Raw genomic sequence first — 17282 nt, forward strand, 5'->3', positions numbered from 1 at the left:
TGAGTTCTGCTCTGTCTTTGAGTCGGTTATTAATACAAAACATATGAATCATTAAACTGCATTTTATATACAGTGGCTACATCTGAGGACCAACTGTGTGATGAGCCTCAATCGAAATGCTGCGGGTCTGAACTGAGCCACGACAAGTCTCTGTCACTGACCCTGGAACACTGCAGCTCAGTGAGGGGAACAGAGGCTACACAACGGTTTCTTTTGTTTGGTTTTAATACAAAATTCCAGAGATATCATACATCACCATCTCAGATTTCCTCTTTCACATTAGATCCCAAATTAGAGGAAAAAGGGGAAGAAAAGAGATTATTGGAGGGGAAAAAAAGAGAGAACAGAAGAAGTAAAATAAATTCCAGATGCTTAGAGGCTTTTCTTTTTCTCGCCTTGTAACATGTTCACTTGTGTCCCTGTCGGGCAGCAGGCTTTGATGCTGAACCCTGACCTTTAGAGCCCTCTGAAGTAAGATTCACTGGAGGCTCGATTCCACGTCGATTTTGTCAGTCTGTGTTCATGCAGATTAAACCATTTCCACTAGTGACGACAGCAGCAACTCAAGTGACTCTGCCAGGAGGCTCAGTGGAACCAAATCAACCAGATGTTGAGATAAACATCACCCATGATGAGCTTCATTGATCCATTAATGACAGGGAGGTGTCTATGGTATTGCTTAGATCTATCCGACTCTCTCAGAACTACTTACAAAGGTTAAGAGTAGCAGTGTATTTGAAATGGAGCACAAGACCTTTACAGTTTCTCTTTTTGTGCTACAAGTTGCTCCGTAATAAACAGACAAAGGATTAGATAATCCTGTGTTGAAGCAGGAACAGTGAAGGAAGCACAGTCTGACCAGAAAACTGTTCATGCGAGGACTCTCTCTCTCTCCATGCTGTGGCCTTCCTTACACACTCCGCTGCTCTGCTACTTGTAGGTCTGTGGTTTACTGGAGCGTCACAGCAGATACAGATACACCTGTGGCCATTTGATGTCCTCTGTGTCTACGTCAGGTCCTCAGTAAGTCCTTCTGCTCAGACTCCTGCACATCTGTCAGGGATCAGATCCACTTGCCTCAGTCCCTCGTCCCCCGTGACGCTTGTGCCCTATTTTAATTTAAATGAGCTCTTCTTTTAAAACAAGGGGAACACGGTATGTGACGGAAGTGTGTTGAAGCAGCGCTGAGTCAAACTCGATTGGTTGCCATCCCCGTTACTGAGGAAACCGACAGTCTGTGTCACAGTTTGCCATTAACTATTATTTGTTTGGATATTCAGCATTGTTGTCAGCTCAATTAAAAAAGAAAAATGACCATTCTGTTTTCTCCCTCTTTCCCCCCCCCCTGCTTTCCCACAAAATGACACAACCACACATACACACACACACAACCACACACACGCGCCCTCAACAAACACACACATACACTCACACAGTCCTGATTTTCACCACGTGGGAGAGAGCCTAGCCATGCCAGGTCAGAGCCAATTAAGATGAGCCAAAGAGGAACACCCATTTTTCGCTTCCCATGTTTGGCTTTACAAAATGGCTGCCAGGCGTACCACAAGACTCTGTGCTGGGCCCAATTCCTTTTCTCAACCGCTGTTGTTCTGTTGGGCTCACATCTCGTTGGCTATCTCCTCTGTTTCCGTGGAAACGTCTCCATTGGTGATCTTGGTGTTCTCCTCGTATCCAGGGGGCATGAAAGCTAACGTGTAGGGGTAAAGCTTGTGACACTCGGCACGGTACTCCTCAACACTCTCTCCACAGTCGCCTAGGATGCCACTCCGAAGACACTCCAGTGCTTCCGTACAGATCTGAAGGGGGGGGGGGGGAAAGGACAGAAATTAAGAAAAAAAAAACCCTTCTTATTCAGGGGGCTGATTTCCTCAATAGTCCATTCTTTATTTCCTTCTTGTCATCTTATTCACTTCCATGAATACAAACCTGTATGGTTCTGTTGTTGAGCGACTCATCTAGTGCAGTGGCCAACTCTGCTGCCTTCATTTCTGTCGCCGAGTCCAGATACGCCATCATCTTAGCAGCTGCCGGAGGGAGAGAAGAGTGAGTGTGTGAAATCCAAGTCTAAAATGTAAAATCCCATGAACCAAACAGCGCATCATGGAGACAGAATAGAAAAATGTAGAAGAGATCTGTGATATAGACAGGCTCCAACAATCAGTTTAATGAAAAAGACGACAATTTACAAAACCATCAGACACTGTGTGTTGAGAATAGAATTCAGATGTTTTAAATTGTTTCAGTATATTGTTCAAAGTTGACATTTTATGTGCATTTTTGTAGCTTACCAGCCAGTCGGTGGGGTATGGAGTTGGAGTGCTTGGTGAGGTAGGCCTGGTTGAAGCTCTTAGCATTGCTGTCTCCAAACAGCCGGGTGATCTCCTGCTTCAGCACCGTCCTGACCACCTCTGGCAGCTCCTTACTCTCTGAGACTACAGAGGAGGGAGGACGAAAACAACGATGGAGAGATGAAAAGAATGGTGGGAGGAATGTAGAAAACAGACAAGAGGAGGCAGTGAGTAATAAGTTAGAAAAAGTAAGAAATAATAAAAAAAAGTAATGTTAAAAACAGTTTCCAACAGCAGATTTACTACATATCAACCCCTGTCTTACCTCCTTTGAAGAAGCGTACTAAACATTGGTGTAGCCACGGGTGATCAGGGTCAATAGCCAGCGCTCCCTTCACAGACTGAAGCATCAACAGATATTTTTCTGAAAGAAAAGTAAAAGTAAGGTGAGGGACATATTATCAACACAGTGAAAACCGAGGAAAGACAGTGAAGTGACATTAAAATGAGCGAGTGTGTGCCAACCTTTCCTGAAGTAGATCTCAAAGGCCAGTAGGTGTGTGTCAATTTTGTCTTTCACCAGGTGTTTGAGAGGCATCAGGAACTTAACTGCTTCTTCCAGTGGGTTTTCTACCTGTAACAGCCATGAGGACAATAACTTAAATCGAGAAACTTTCAACGGGACCTCAACAGATTCAGTGATCATAAGGCTTCAAACACAAACCTTGACCAGTTTCTCAGGAACAAGCTCCTCTTTGGGCCCTCCGATCTCCTCGTCATCATCCTCCTTCTTCTTCTTCTGGTTCTTCAGCTGCTTCTCCTTCTCTGCATTCTTCTTCTCCTCCTCCAGCTGGGCCTTCTTCTGGGCTCGCCGCTGCTTGTTCCTGAGCTTCTTCAGCTCTTTGTCCGAAAGGTTCGCTGGAGACAAGAAAGAACAGCGTTAATGCTTTTCTTTGTCCAGCAGAGCATTCAACACAGCATGGAACTGATCAAAGAGCTCAGGTCACGTTCCAACGTAAATCCAAATTTGACTATGATTGTGTTGTGTTTCCGAGCGGACCAAATCACAATGCAGATTTTGTTGCACAAGCCATGTACTGAAATAGTTGCCCTGCTCACAGGAACCATAAACATTAAATAAAGTTTACTGTAAGCTGTTAATACTTAATATTAAATCTCACTTTCCAATTAGCCTTAGCAATGAAGGAGCAGAAGAAAGGTAATTTTGTGGGGTTTTTGGTTAAGAAAAATATATTGGTTCTACCCAACCCCACATCTGACTTTACAGCCTACACAGAGACACATCTGACTCTGTCCTCTCACCAGTGTCGGCCTGCAGCTCCTTGCTGTCATCAGTCAGGGGGTTGTCGTGGAGGCTCAGGTAGATCTGGATGGCAGAGATGGCTGCCTTGTAGTAGAAGGGATGCATGCGGAGCACGTCCTCTAGCTTCAGCAGGTCCACGTAGGAGCGGAGCGTCATCTTCCTCATGCAGTAGGTGTGGAAATCAAACTGGTCATCTGTGATCTCCACAAAATGCTGGTGAGAGTGGAGGGAGGACACTTGTGAAACATACAAGATATAACCAGCACATAAAACATTTGACATCAGTGGGTAAGGACTCTTGCAACATGAAGTGTAATTACAGAATATCATGATATTTTATTTGATGGGGGAAGATAATGTATTTAGATATTAATAAACCTAATAGGAATAACAACATTAAGGGAGAGTAACTATTGGAGCTATTCACGGTTTTCTTTAGTGTTTAATATTTTAACATTTGTTTATTTGGTTTTGTTTAATATAACTAGTTAGATTATACCATTAAAATATTGTTGTAACACATCAATCTTTGTTTTTTTTTTTCAACATCAGAGTTGACCATGTTTTTTTTTTTACTATCATCTTCTTAACCAAGGTGTAGTCAGAGGAGATGTGTTTTTAGCCTGTGGCGGAAAATGTGTAGACTTTTAAACAGTCGTGATTTTGTTAAGTGGATAGATGTTCCTTGCCATGAGGGAGCAGCAAGTCAATCGGATGATGCATAGCTGAGTGGACAGGTTGGGGTGTAAGGTTTACCCATGTCCTGGTTGTAGACTCGGCCCGATTTGTTCGCAGCACGGTACGCAAGTAATAGTGTCTTGAAGCAGATACGGGCAGCCACTAGTAACCAGGGAAGGGAGCTGAGGAGCGGTGTAGTGTGAGTGTGGCTGGCTGACTAGCCAGGAGGAGTTGCAGTAGTCTAGGTGGAGATGACAAGAGCCTGTACTACCTTCTGAGTGAGAAGGGGACTTATTCTCCTGATGTTGTGCAGCATGTATCTACATGATCGGGTTGTTGCAGTAATGTTGGCGATAAGGGAGAGTTGGCTGTTGAGTGTCACACCCAGGATCCTTGCGGTCTGGGTGGAGGCTACCACAGAGTTGTCGTCGTGATAGTACGGTCATGGGTTGGAGAGCCTTTCCTTGTAAGTAAAAGTAGCTCGGTCTTGTCAAGGTTGATTTTTAAGTGGTGTGTGGACATCCACTGAGAAATGTCAGTCAGACAGGCAAAGATTCGTGCTGCTCCCTGTGTTTCAGACTGAGGAAAAGAGACAATTAGTTTGGTGTCATCTGCGTAGCTGTGGTAGGAAAAGCCATGTGAGTGAATGACAGAGCCAAGAGAGTTGGTGTAAAGGGGAATAAAGGGGAATAAAGGAAAAAAGGAGGGGACCCAGGTTGGAACCTTGAGGGACCCCAGTAGTGAGTGGACAAGGTTCTGACACAGATCCGCTCCAAGTTACAAGGTAGGTATGGTCTTTGAGGTAGGATGTGAGAAGGGAGAGAGCAGAGATACCCAGATCCTGAAGGGACAAAATAAGGATCTGGTGGTTCACAGTGTCAAACGCAGCAGAAAGGTCCAGAAGGATGAGGACAGAGGAGAGAGAGGCTGCTGTAGGACAGTGTGTGTGTGACAATTGTCCCATCAGCTTTTAAATGCACCGCCTGCAAATTTAATACTTTGCAGCCAATTGAAGACCTTGATTTCCTTGATTTAGATTTAAGACTTTTTAAGGAGCTGCAGGAACCCTGGTATCTTGGTCTACATTCAGTAAACGCAACCACAATCATGGGTCCAAGCCACGTCACAATGATGGAATAATTTGCGCTAAATGAGCCCCAAGTATTGAGTGCATTCTGGAACATACTTTTCAAAAGTTGGAAATTTCTGCCATGTAAATCCTTTGACTAATCTTAGGAAATCTTTGGAGATACATATTTTATTTGCATAAGCTCAAAGATGTAATAATCACAATTAAAAGAAAAAAAAGGCTTGAAAAATTTCACTTTATGTGCAATAAAAACAATAAAATAATAAAAAACACTTTTTTATGATATTGAAATTCTTTGACTGATGGGAAGGACTCACCCTTTCGATCTCATGGCACTTCTTGAGAGCCTCCCCAAACTTGTTCATACCCTTGTAGGAGAGTGCACACTCTGTCTGGAACCACATACACTGCATCTCATTCAGATTCTCCACTGCTGATGCTCCCTCCTAGATAAAGTGAAAACAACACATATCAATGAGCACAGTAAATTATGTCGTTAAATTATTATATCAACTAATTATTTTGACATTTGTGACCAAGCCATTATTATTTCTAGAGTTCTGTTGATAATCCTGACCAGACTTGCTCAGGTTGACACTGATTAAAGTTATTTGCAGACACAGCTTCTTCTCAGGGGTAAACAGTGTTTCAGCCAAGGTGACCTCTTCTTCAGATGTAATAAAACCAGGAAAAAAAAAAAAAACATAGATTGCCTCCATACTGCTCGTGTGGTCTCATACAAGTGTTTGCAAGCCCCGACATTCATATTCAACTTGAAACCGCATAATTTACACCATGTTTTAAGCATGTTTAAGTAGCGATGCTAGCGAGAGCTCTGCTGTTTTCTGATGTGTCTGAGAACGTGAACGCGGCTTCGAGGAGGATATCGGAGGGCTGCAACACTGTTTACCCCTGAGACTCCTAAAGTCTTTTGTGGACTCAAACACTTCACCCACCCCTCCATCGGCAAAGTGGTGGGTAGATAATGAGTGAATATTTTTTATTTGGTGAACTATCCCTTTAAGCAGAATATAAGGGATATTTTTTTGAAAGGACCATGAGACTCAAGGTTTCTTTAACTCCTTCTGAGCTCAAGTAAATCCCTAACTTTTGTTTTCAGACGTCTTCCTCGGCTTGTCAGCTGTCAGTGTGTACTTTTGTGTAGTTTTTCTCACCCGTGTGAACTTGGAACACATTTCCTCAGCCTCTTTGATCATGCCAGCCTTCAGCATGTACTTGGCACACTTGGAGTTGATGAATCTGTCAGCGGTATCAAGAGCCTGGGCCTCGTCCATCCACTGAGCGGCCTCTTTGATGTTGCCAGCATGCTGTGGGAGGGAAAGGTCAACACGACAGTTGTGACTCAAGCCAGAAACGTTTCTCAGTTACAAATGCAACAGTAAACAAACACACAAATGTGCAGGATGTGTTACCTTGTAAATCTTGGCTTTGATAAGGAAGAGTTCGATGAGCGTCGGTGTGCTCTCGATGGCTGCGTTGATGTATTCTAACGACAGTGTCTGCTGACCAATCATGTCATAGTGCTGTGCAAGGAAGTACTGCACCCAGAGTAAAGTTGTTGGTGGCTCCTCCTTTCCATCATCTGCAACAGTGCAAACATATTCTCTTCAAGTTTGTCTCTAACCTTGTAAAAAAGACTACAACAGATTAACTGATAATAGTTTGTTCAGGAATTTCAAATATACATTACAATACATATACACTGAATATCATTGGGTCATCACTCTGACTTTGATATTTTCTCCTCACCGTTCGGGCTGAACATTCTACAGCTTTTTAATGAGGTTTCAAAGCTGACAACCAACTCCTCTATTATTGACACCTGCAAAGAGAAAGATGACAAAGTTAAGTTGCTTCATATCTGTTAGACTAGAACCATTGCACTTCAGTGCATTTTATAAGATGGCTTTATGTGAAGTGCGACCAACACATCGTTAGCAGCAGTGCTGTCACCTTTTCTTTGTCATTGTACAGTGATTTGAGCGTGGTGAAGACGGGCGGACACCCTTTGCTGAAGTTCATCCTCAGATACCTGTCCAAACACTCTCTGAACTTCTCTCCTGCAGACAAACAGGGTGAGAGGGAGAGGATTGCAAACTTTATGCTTGGTTCATATGACTTCATGTATGCTCAATGGATAAATAAAAAAGTTGTAAGGAATATACAGCTTCTAGTTTGGGGTTAATTTCTGACCATATGGTGTGAAATTTTAACTGAGGTTTAGCTAAGAGAGATGTAATATTAGTCACACCTGAGAGAAAGTTGAGCGGCAGCCGGCGAGGAACCAGTCCTTTCGGAAACTTCTCCCAGGCTTCCTCATAGATCTTCTGTCTCTCCTCTACGCTGCCTGAAAAAACATGAAAATTCAGCTTGGTGTTGACAGGTGTGGCTTGTTTATTCAAAAGGAAATTTCAATAGTCAGTGAGGAAAAGATGATTTGAGAAAGAGTAATGTATCATACCAGGTTTCAAAGCATTCTCCAGGCCACGGTAGTAGGACCAGTTTTCTGGGTTCCTATCCTGCAGTCGACGGTAAACTTCTGTTGCTTCTTCCAGACGCTCCAACTTCAACAGCAACTCTCCTACAGAAGCAAGAAAAGAGCTCTAGTGTCACAGCACACTTGAAACTAGTCTTTGTTTGTTTGTCGTTGTGTTATTTATGCAGTGCTCTGAGGTTTTTAATTTCAGAGGTGTTTCTGTATGCATGTGTGCAAGTGGTGAGAATGTGAGTGGTGATTATGAATCCTCTAGTACAGATGCTCAGAACTAAAATGAACAATCTGAAGTGTCAACACTCTACTGGTGTAAACTGGTGCAGAGAAGAAGGTAAATATATCTCACATCATGTAGAAAAGGTAAAGTTAAGCCATTTACTTGACCTTCACAAGGTCCAGTGTGTAAGATTTAGGGAAATATTAAATATAATATCATTAATTATGTTTTCAATTGTGTATAATCACCTGAAACTAGGAATCCACTTGGTTTTGTTACCTTGAAATCAGCCCTTTATGTCTACATTAGGATCTGGCCCACTTACCAACAGTAGCCCAGAATGGATTAATCAAACAATGGCTCTAAAAGGGCCCTTCACATGTTGACATTACCTGAAGGTCACAGCAGGTTCCCCTCCACGCAGGAAAGGGGGAGGTTGGGTATTCAGTTGATTGCCATCTACACCTTACACACTGGACTTTAAATAATATTCAAGGGTCTTTTAGAGGGTAAACATATGTATACTGATGTAACTACACTTTCTATGGTCTATGTGATTAAAAAAACACCAGAGCCATGTTGACCTTTTAATTATTATATACTATTAATTAGTGAAGCACAGTGACCCACCTCGTGTCTCCTCCACTGCCAGTTTGTCACAGATCTGCTTCTCATAGTTGGACAGGTGCTCGAGTGCCTCCTTGTACAGACCAGCTTCCCTCAGCACCTGGTTCTGGTACAGAAGCAGCTCGCTATACTCGTAGTCCACTTTGTCTGGAGAGGTCTGGACAGACAACACAAACGTGTTAACAGAGTTCTGTAAATCAAATGTATTGTGAGTATTGCATTTTCCCATTTGCTAATATCTGTGGTGGCTAATTCTAACTTGTTGAGTTCAATGGTTCACCTTGGCAACAAGTGTGCATGAATGTGGGAGGGGGAGCTAGGAAGGGAGGGGTGTATTTGTTTTGGTCTTGAGTTCAGTCATGCTGTGTGTTTTTCTAGATAAATTGATCCTCCACACAGTTGACAAAAATTACCATTAAAATACATAAACAGACGTTGGTCAGATTAATACTGTGGTGGCATGAAGGATGCATTTATAAGGGATGATTACTTCTTGAAAGCCCAAAATATTAAATTGCCATTAGATTAATATAAAGGCTTGAATGTCTGACTGTGGCTTTAGAGTCATTAACACTGTGTATGAGACAAACTGAGAAATTACTGGAGCTACTGGGTGTTTTTTCTGTTCAGGAAATTCTGCATAATTCTTCTGAGAAGACGTGCATTTGCCTTGTCACACAAGCTTGTTGTGTTACGCAGATGTGACAAAGGCAGGAAGCCCACTGGTCTTATCAGGGTCACACCAGAGAAAAGAGAGAGTGAGCCAGAGCTCGGCTGTGGCGGAGAGCAATGCACACCCATATTCAAGAGGAAAACTGACTGGCCACAGCGAACTATAAAATCAGACACCTACAACAAAACAAGAAATGTGAGCAGTTCTGTTACTCATCTTACACTGCAGTGTGTCTGCAACATACTCAATATTTATGGCCCCAACCTGAAGGATGAAAAGGACATTCACCTATTCTATGTGCTAAACCCTGATTGTGTCTAACCTGTTGTGTTTTCCTGAACTCCTCAATAATCTTTGCAGCCATCTCGTAGTCTTCCAGGAGGTGATAGGCGATGGCGTAACCAATCCAGGAAGCCCGTTGGGCTGGACGCAGCTGCAACAGCTGGTACCGTGTCTCCTATGGAAAGGATGAAAACAGATTCGTCGTTTAGCCATGCTGAACATCAGAAACTACTAGGGTTGCTCAAAATGCATCATTGTTAATCACCTTTTATTCTCAGACAAGGTCGTTTTTGATATAGTAATAGTTTTGTGAGTCACAGTGCTATCTAGTATTACCAGTGCGAGATGTGGGGAAAGTGAAGTCCCAGTTTTCTGAAAATGATTCCCCAAAAATGATCTACTTTAACACCACCACCCCCAGTCTTACTGCACTGATGTGCCAATGTTGTTAGAAATGATTAAACTTTGCTCCTGTCCTTTCTGTGTGACACCTCTCTCATATGTAGCCCAAAGGACTGAAAATGTGTTGTGTAGCTGGGCAGACAAACAGGGGAAAGTGGGGCAATGGTTGGCAGCACAAGGTGGAGAGAAGCGGTTTTGCTGATTCATGGTACTGACTCCAGAATATTGCTAGTCTAATACACTGTGACTCAGAACCCCTCCCTTTCTCATCCATATCTTTAATCCTTTCAACCAGACTTTCATGTTGCTGTTCTGCACCTCACTCTAAGTAAGCATCTAAATCACAAGCGGTGTCCCAAGAGACCTGTTCTAAATTGTGATGACTGACTGAAACCTGATATCTGCATCCCTTCCAGATCAGAGCCATACTGCGTCCTGGACCAGGCACAGCGACAGATGGGAGTGTGTGAATTCAGGAAAGTTCTTCAGTCACAATCTGTTTTGTTCTTGTATTAAAAAGGAAAGTTGCCATATTTGTAAAATCTACTTTTCACAGGTGGGTTTTAGGATCTAGAGGTGTCCCTCTATGGCTGATAATGTGCTGTGGCCTCTCATTTTCTTGCTTAAAGCAACCTTAAGGAAACCACAGATGTATTAACCATCCAAATCCAACACATTCATTCAGAGACCCTCGGTCAGTGCTCACCCTGTAGCCCTCCAGGTCTCGCATCTGGATCTGAAGCAGGGACAGGTCTCGCAGGATCTGCAGGTTGTCCTTGTCCCACTTCAGAGCGTTGCGGTAACACTTGATGGCCTCATCGTACTTCTTATCCGAGCGCTGCAGTAGGCCGTAAACGTGCCAGCCTGGGACGCACAGGAAGTTAAGGAACAACACACACAAAGGCAGTCCATACAATCTGATGTCATCAAACTAATATTAGAAATGAAGTCATGTCAATAAGGTTGTGTCAAGTTCACTGTTGATTGTGTATTGAACCCCAAGAGAAAATTAAGTACAGTATCAACAATAACCATTCTTTAGAGACTACAAATCATTCTTAAAACAAACAATTTAATTAAGTTTAACAAACTGCTAAACTACACCCCAACAGTGTAAGAAAGTATATCGAGACATAAAAGATTGTGGACACAGCCAACAGATTTTGATTTAACTTCATCTTCAAGATAAATGGAAAATTGAGGCAGGGTGAGACATAAGAAAATGGTAAGCGAATGATGAAGCTATCACAATTATTACAATGGCCGATTACAGAGACAAACAAATGGACTTCTATCATAAATTCACTGATGACAAATTTCACTGATCAAATATGACCAAAAACATAAATAAATTCTAATGTTACAACTGCACATGACAGACTCAGCAGTGTGTATGCTCAGAGATACTGTAGTTTGACTTTAGACAGAGCTCAGGCTGAGAGACCAGTTATTGACTGGAAATGTGCACAGATTTCTCTCTGGCCTAGGAGTAAGAGAGAGAGACAGAAGAACAGCAGAAGAGGGAGAATATGCTGACTGTGCTGCAAGGAGACAAGAGCTCCTCTACAACGTGCAGCAGCTCAAGGTCCTGTGGAATCTATTACACACGCGTTCACTGATTTTACAAAAAGACACTGCAGAAAATGAGAAGAGACAACAACTTCTACAACTTAGAGAATTTCTCCTTCACCAACACACATGATGCGTCTCTGTGCAAGGATACAGACGTGGCTCCGGAGGTCGTTGCGCAGGCCTCTTCTCACCAGGTCGTATGCCTCCTCCTTCTTCCCCAGACAGTTAAGGGTCAAGCCCTTCATCGCCAGGGTCTCTGGAAAAAAAGACACAGGAACGCAAATCAGTGAGGGATACAGCGAATGAAAAGAATACATTTTCTATACATCCAAACTTCTGCTGCTTACCTCCATGCTCTGCAAACTTGGGGTTGGACAGGATTTGTTTGCAGAACTTGAGCCCGTTTCTGTACTGTTTGTGTTCGTAACATCGCTGTCAAAGGGAAGGAGAGACAAATGATATTAGTCCAAGAGGGATGATTCAGAGAGAAATAAGTGTAACACTCATTTTGGAGTTCACAGTCTTGACTTATACCAACAAGCTCCCTTCAGCAGGATCCACTTACATGCTCAAATTGAGAAAATGACGCACGTCTTTATTCCACTTTTTGTGATCCACACCGGTGGAACACAGGCATGGAAATTAAACAAACTTAAAAAAGCTTTAATGCAATGCTGTGTCCTTGACCTTTGACAGACCCAAGCCCAGAAATTAAAAATCAGTACTACAGGTCCTGACCCTTCACTCAATTTATCATGTTTAATCCAAACTAGATTAAAGTTATCACTGTGATAGTCAAACACTGCAGATTACAATAACTATTCATACAAATATTAAATAAGATGCACATAACCAAATATATATTGATTAATAAATAATATTGCACATAACCTAGATTCATGTTAAACATTACTATTAGTATAAAAGACACAAAATATTAAACTACCTCAGAGATCAAAGTTTATGAGATTACCAGTATTTTCTCCTAAAGTTATATTTAGGTATGCACAGTAAATAGTGAATCAACACCACCACTCTTTTTAAGCTGATGACCGAGAGTCATGGGAGATACTGTGTTAGTGTGTGTGTGTGTGTGTGTGTGTGTGTGTGTGTGTGTGTGTGTGTGTGTGTGTGTGTGTGTGTGTGTGTGTGAGAGAGAGAGCGAGTTAAGGTGGCAGATGGCCTTCCCTTGTGACACCACTGACTTCACTAATGGTGAAAAAAAAAGATGATGTCAACTTAACATGCAGGAGCCAAGGTCGCTTATGAAAAGTAATTCACTGCTGAGCCAAGTGAAGGATCACACCATTCACTGAGACACGTGGCTGGAGGACACAGGAAACATGTCCTTCGTCCTGTCAGTTGGTTTATGTATATACAGCACTCTAGGTGAAGTGTACATATGAAGGCAATGTGCAGCAAAATTGTACATGCTGGTGCAAAACAGTTGCATGTGTTAGATGACCATCTGCTCAGTGGTGTAATGAGCATGTGGATACACACTGAGAGACGCACATAGCCAGCTGTATCTGTATCAATGGGACAGCCTTCCGATTTATGAACAGCCATTTCGTTCCAGCAGGAATCAAAACTAGAAGGAATTATAACAAACTACAACACTAAATAGTTTGTGAAGAAGTGTAAATATTTACATCAGGGCAGCACATAATTGCCCTGATTTATTCTATGATCTACACATTGACAAGCGTGAACAATGCCTCAGCTTTGCATTGATTCTTGAGTAATAAATCTTCATTCCACCATGGAAAAACAAAGAAAACAACTGTAAATGAAGGTATGCCTTTTCTTCACTTTCGTAATGTCTTGAGCAGATGATCTGTGGCTTCCTTGTCAATAACATGTAAAGATATGCCGTCAAGATGCATAAGGTCTACTAATAATAATATATATATATAATACTTGAAAAACTCAAGTTCATAACCTATAACACACAAGACTTTAAAAACTGATGTCTGAGTTACGTTAAAGTTTATAGAAGTACATTTCAGACTTTCTATAACATAATCTGACAGACACCAATAGAAATGTTGTGTCAGCAAAGACAACAGATTTCAGTCAAAAGAGTCGCACATGCATTATGCAAGCATACCGATGCTACTACAGGCACACACACTGCACCGTACATTTCATGTAAATTTAGCAACATTAACACCACCAGCTGTGCTTATCCAGCATGTTCTCTGCCTCACCCAAAATAACTCAGCCCCCTGAGAGTGTGTCAGAGTGGTGGCTCTAAGCCACCGGCTCGCTGCAACGAGACACAGGGTCAAACATTAGATTTAGGGAAAACATTTCAAATCTTTCTCTAGGGCGCTGATTTCCAGTTTACGACATGTTGGAAGGAAGGCAATGATGTGGAAGACTGTTGTGGTTGGGTTTCAGCTAAGATGAGGCATTCATGGTCACAAGTGTTTGAGACCCATGTAATGTAGATCAAATATCTAAGATATCTGAGTCCAGTTTAAATAATAATGTTCATACAGGCTTATCACCAAGACAATACACACCAACTGATTGGTTAGTTATCCCTGCAGCAATAGTTTTGTCTTATGTCTACATTAGGTTGGGCTAAAACTGAGGAAAAAGTGTCTCCCCTTTCCCTGAAAGAACGAAATTGAAACTCTTCCAACTCCACTGCCATGCGGAGGTTGGACAACTGCCAACTTCTAATAATGCATTTGGGCACCCGGTCTAGGAAAGCAAAAAAATAAAAGAGGGGTGTGGTCCCATCCAAACTACAGCCTGTTTCAAGTCTCTTATCACATTCCCGCTGCAGAGAGGTTCATGGCAGGGATTTTATTTTGGGCATTGTTATTCACACAACAATAATCTCCACCAGATGAAAATATTTCAGACTCCTTAAGCACAGACAAGACCAGACAAGATCACCTCGCTTTAAAGTAGAAGTGTTTCATGTGATTTATAGGACAAAGATTACATCATAAAACTATTACATATCTACATCCTGCCTGCAATGTTGAACGATGCAAAAGATTTCCATCTTTATAGACCAATTTATTGCTCTGTAATTTTGGCACAAATTCAGCACAATGTTCTACAGGAAATATACAATAATTCAAGTTATATTTATGGGTAAACTGTGAAAGTGCAGTGTGAATTCTGGAAAACACTATTCAACAGTGACTCCTGATAACAGCTGAAAGGCAGTGCCCTGCTGAGGTATGCAGCAAATACAGACCAACTTCTCAAGATCAGGCAGAAGTCACCGGTCTGTTTTCCCTGCCACAGGTGGAGCAGATGAAAGCCAGTCCTGTGCCAGTGAGCTGATAAACACCCACTCACACCCAGCAGAGCTCCTGACATTCAAGATTCCTTCAAAAACAAATGTTTATCTGAACCAGTCAGTGACAACAAGCAGATCTTTGTCCACATTCCACATGTGCAGTCTCTCGGGAGTGTGCGACAGGAGGTACATGCAGAGATGTTTAACAACACACACCAACAACCAGCACATGTAAGCAGGAGAGGGGGACTTGTTTCAATGCACTCCTAACTATACTGAGTTCACGGACAGCTCACTTCCCGTTCCACTGTAAAGACATTGGAGCGACATTTAAACCAACCTTCGACATTTACTCTTTCCGCTGACCTACGTGAAGTGTGTGCATGCAGCAAACAAACACGGAGCGACACAGGGACTAACACATGGGAGAGATGGATGGATGGTGGGTGGGTTGCTAGTTGCCAGAGCAGAGCAGGCCTGAAGCGGATCAGATTTGCTGACACGGTCACACCGGTGCTTCCCCAACTACCCCTGGTTTCCACACATGCACTGACAGTTTAGCGAGATCTCCCCCGGACCGGGGGGGGGGGAGCAGGCCGAGGTCCCGCACACACACAGATTAACACTGGCAGCAACCTACAGTCTGCTGGACCTGAGACGTCTGTGCGGCTCGCGTTAGCCGATTAGCTAACGTCAGATGGCCAGTCTGTGAGCTCGGGTTGCAGGTTAATATGGACCAAGTGAAAACAAACGTGCAGATACAAACCGCTAGATACACATGCTTAGCATTCAGCTAACAACAGAGCGAGTACCACCACGTTCACATTAACAAACAGCGAGGGACGCTGAGTATACCCCAAACACGACTGTTGCACTAGCTAGCTTGATAGCCATCGTGGGAGCTAGCGTTACCGCTAAGTTGTGTTAGACAAGCGACGAGGCCCGTCTAAGCTAACTAGCCCGCTGTGGTTATTTAAACCAGCACTAAAGTTTTATTACAGCAGTGACATTAAAACACAGTCGCAATAACCACAGTTCGTCAACCACCACTGTGGCTTGACGTTACGGTGACAGTGCATATCGGGGCCGGGCTAGCTAACTCATTCAATGGTGCCATTTTGCTAGCCAACCAAGGCTAATGCTAACGCCGGACAGCTACACCGACACTGAGCGAAACACCGACGGACCTCTCGGCTCGTCGCCCGCCTGCAGTGAGCGGGGCTGCGGCTCCGCGGCTCCCCGGCGGCCCACTCACCAGAATCCTCTTGAAGAGAGCGTTCTCTTTCGGCGGCAGAGTAACTGTCGGCATCGTTGCGGTTGGGATCCGTTTCCCCCTCGACCTCAGCACATGTAGCTAAAGTTAGCCCGGGTAGTCCAGACGAGTCGAGCTGAGTGGTGGCCCTGGCTCGCCTGATTCCGCCTGGTTCAGCCGCTCGATTGCTCCGTTTTCTCGGCGCACTCAACTTCCTCCTCACGTGGGGGCGGAAATCCAGGAAACCGTTCAAAATGGCGGCGGCAGACCTCGACACATGTCAGGGCTGAGAAGACAGAGTTAGAGGTCCCTCCCCGCGTGGAAAGACAAGAAGTCCGTTGTCTTTAATGGCATGTCTGTCCTCCTGGTCTGCATGGACACACGGTTATTGTTCATGTCTGTGAATAGATACCACACAGGCTTGTTGCACTACGTGGAAGCTTCAGGTTTCTGTTTCACACAAGTTATAACATTGATTTTCAAACCAGCTGTGGTGACACACAATCATGTTCAAACAAATGAATCCTTTTTAATTAGTCAAAAACATCTGATAAAGAATACAGGACTAGATGGTGAATGTCCCTTGAGTGTCTGAAGGTGTGCTGCACAAATGAAGTTACCAACTACCAGCAGATGTTAGCAGGTGTCTTCAGTTGTTTACCTTAGGGTCATCTGGTGTTTCTGCCCTAAATATATTTTAAATGTTGGAAAAATGCTCCTATCTCACCATGGTATAGAGAGTGAAAAGAAATCTGCCACCTAATCCAGAATTGAATGGGTTCTTCCATGGCCCATACCAAGTTCTTCCCCCAAGTTTCATGGTAATTTCGTCCAGTGGTTTTTGTGTAATTCCGATAATTATCAGACGAACAAAAAATAAGTTTCAATAAATTAATTTATTGGCGAGTGGAGTGTCTAAATGAGCATGTGCAGTTTGAGTGTCACGACAGTGGTACCTAAACTTTTAGGTCCCGACCCAAAATAATGGTACCAGAGACTTAGGACCCCCATGATCCCAGAGGACAATGATCTAAGCCAGTTATCAAACATTCTTCTTTGAGCGCAAGTTGATTAAA

The 17282-nt window shown here is 43.1% G+C and overlaps 1 protein-coding gene across 1 annotated transcript; it reads right to left on the reverse strand.

Moving 5' to 3' along the window:
* Positions 1–207: 207 nt before the first annotated feature.
* naa15b (N-alpha-acetyltransferase 15, NatA auxiliary subunit b) lies at positions 208–16497 on the reverse strand. The gene is made up of 20 exons (XM_020084095.2): positions 16210–16497; positions 12037–12121; positions 11841–11945; positions 10824–10981; positions 9756–9890; positions 8764–8917; positions 7884–8003; positions 7674–7769; positions 7376–7482; positions 7172–7244; positions 6835–7004; positions 6577–6729; positions 5719–5847; positions 3633–3846; positions 3034–3227; positions 2835–2943; positions 2635–2733; positions 2310–2453; positions 1948–2045; positions 208–1817 (listed from the first exon to the last, which is right to left on the reverse strand). The coding sequence occupies exons 1-20, from the start codon at positions 16261–16263 to the stop codon at positions 1620–1622; spliced, it is 2595 nt and encodes an 864-aa protein (XP_019939654.2). The 5' UTR covers positions 16264–16497; the 3' UTR covers positions 208–1619.
* Between the last annotated feature and the right edge of the window lie 785 nt (positions 16498–17282).

This window comes from Paralichthys olivaceus, chromosome 8 (genome assembly GCF_024713975.1).
Source record: "Paralichthys olivaceus isolate ysfri-2021 chromosome 8, ASM2471397v2, whole genome shotgun sequence".
NCBI classification, from domain to species: Eukaryota; Metazoa; Chordata; class Actinopteri; order Pleuronectiformes; family Paralichthyidae; genus Paralichthys; species Paralichthys olivaceus.

Coding starts and splice junctions, on each gene's coding strand:
- naa15b (XM_020084095.2), bottom strand. CDS start 16,263: ATGCCGACAGTTACTCTGCCGCCGAAAGAGAACGCTCTCTTCAAGAGG. Junction 7,770..7,883: donor GGAGAATGCTTTGAAACCTG/GTATGATACATT, acceptor ATGTTTTTTCAG/GCAGCGTAGAGGAGAGACAG. Junction 1,818..1,947: donor TCAACAACAGAACCATACAG/GTTTGTATTCAT, acceptor CCCCCCCTTCAG/ATCTGTACGGAAGCACTGGA.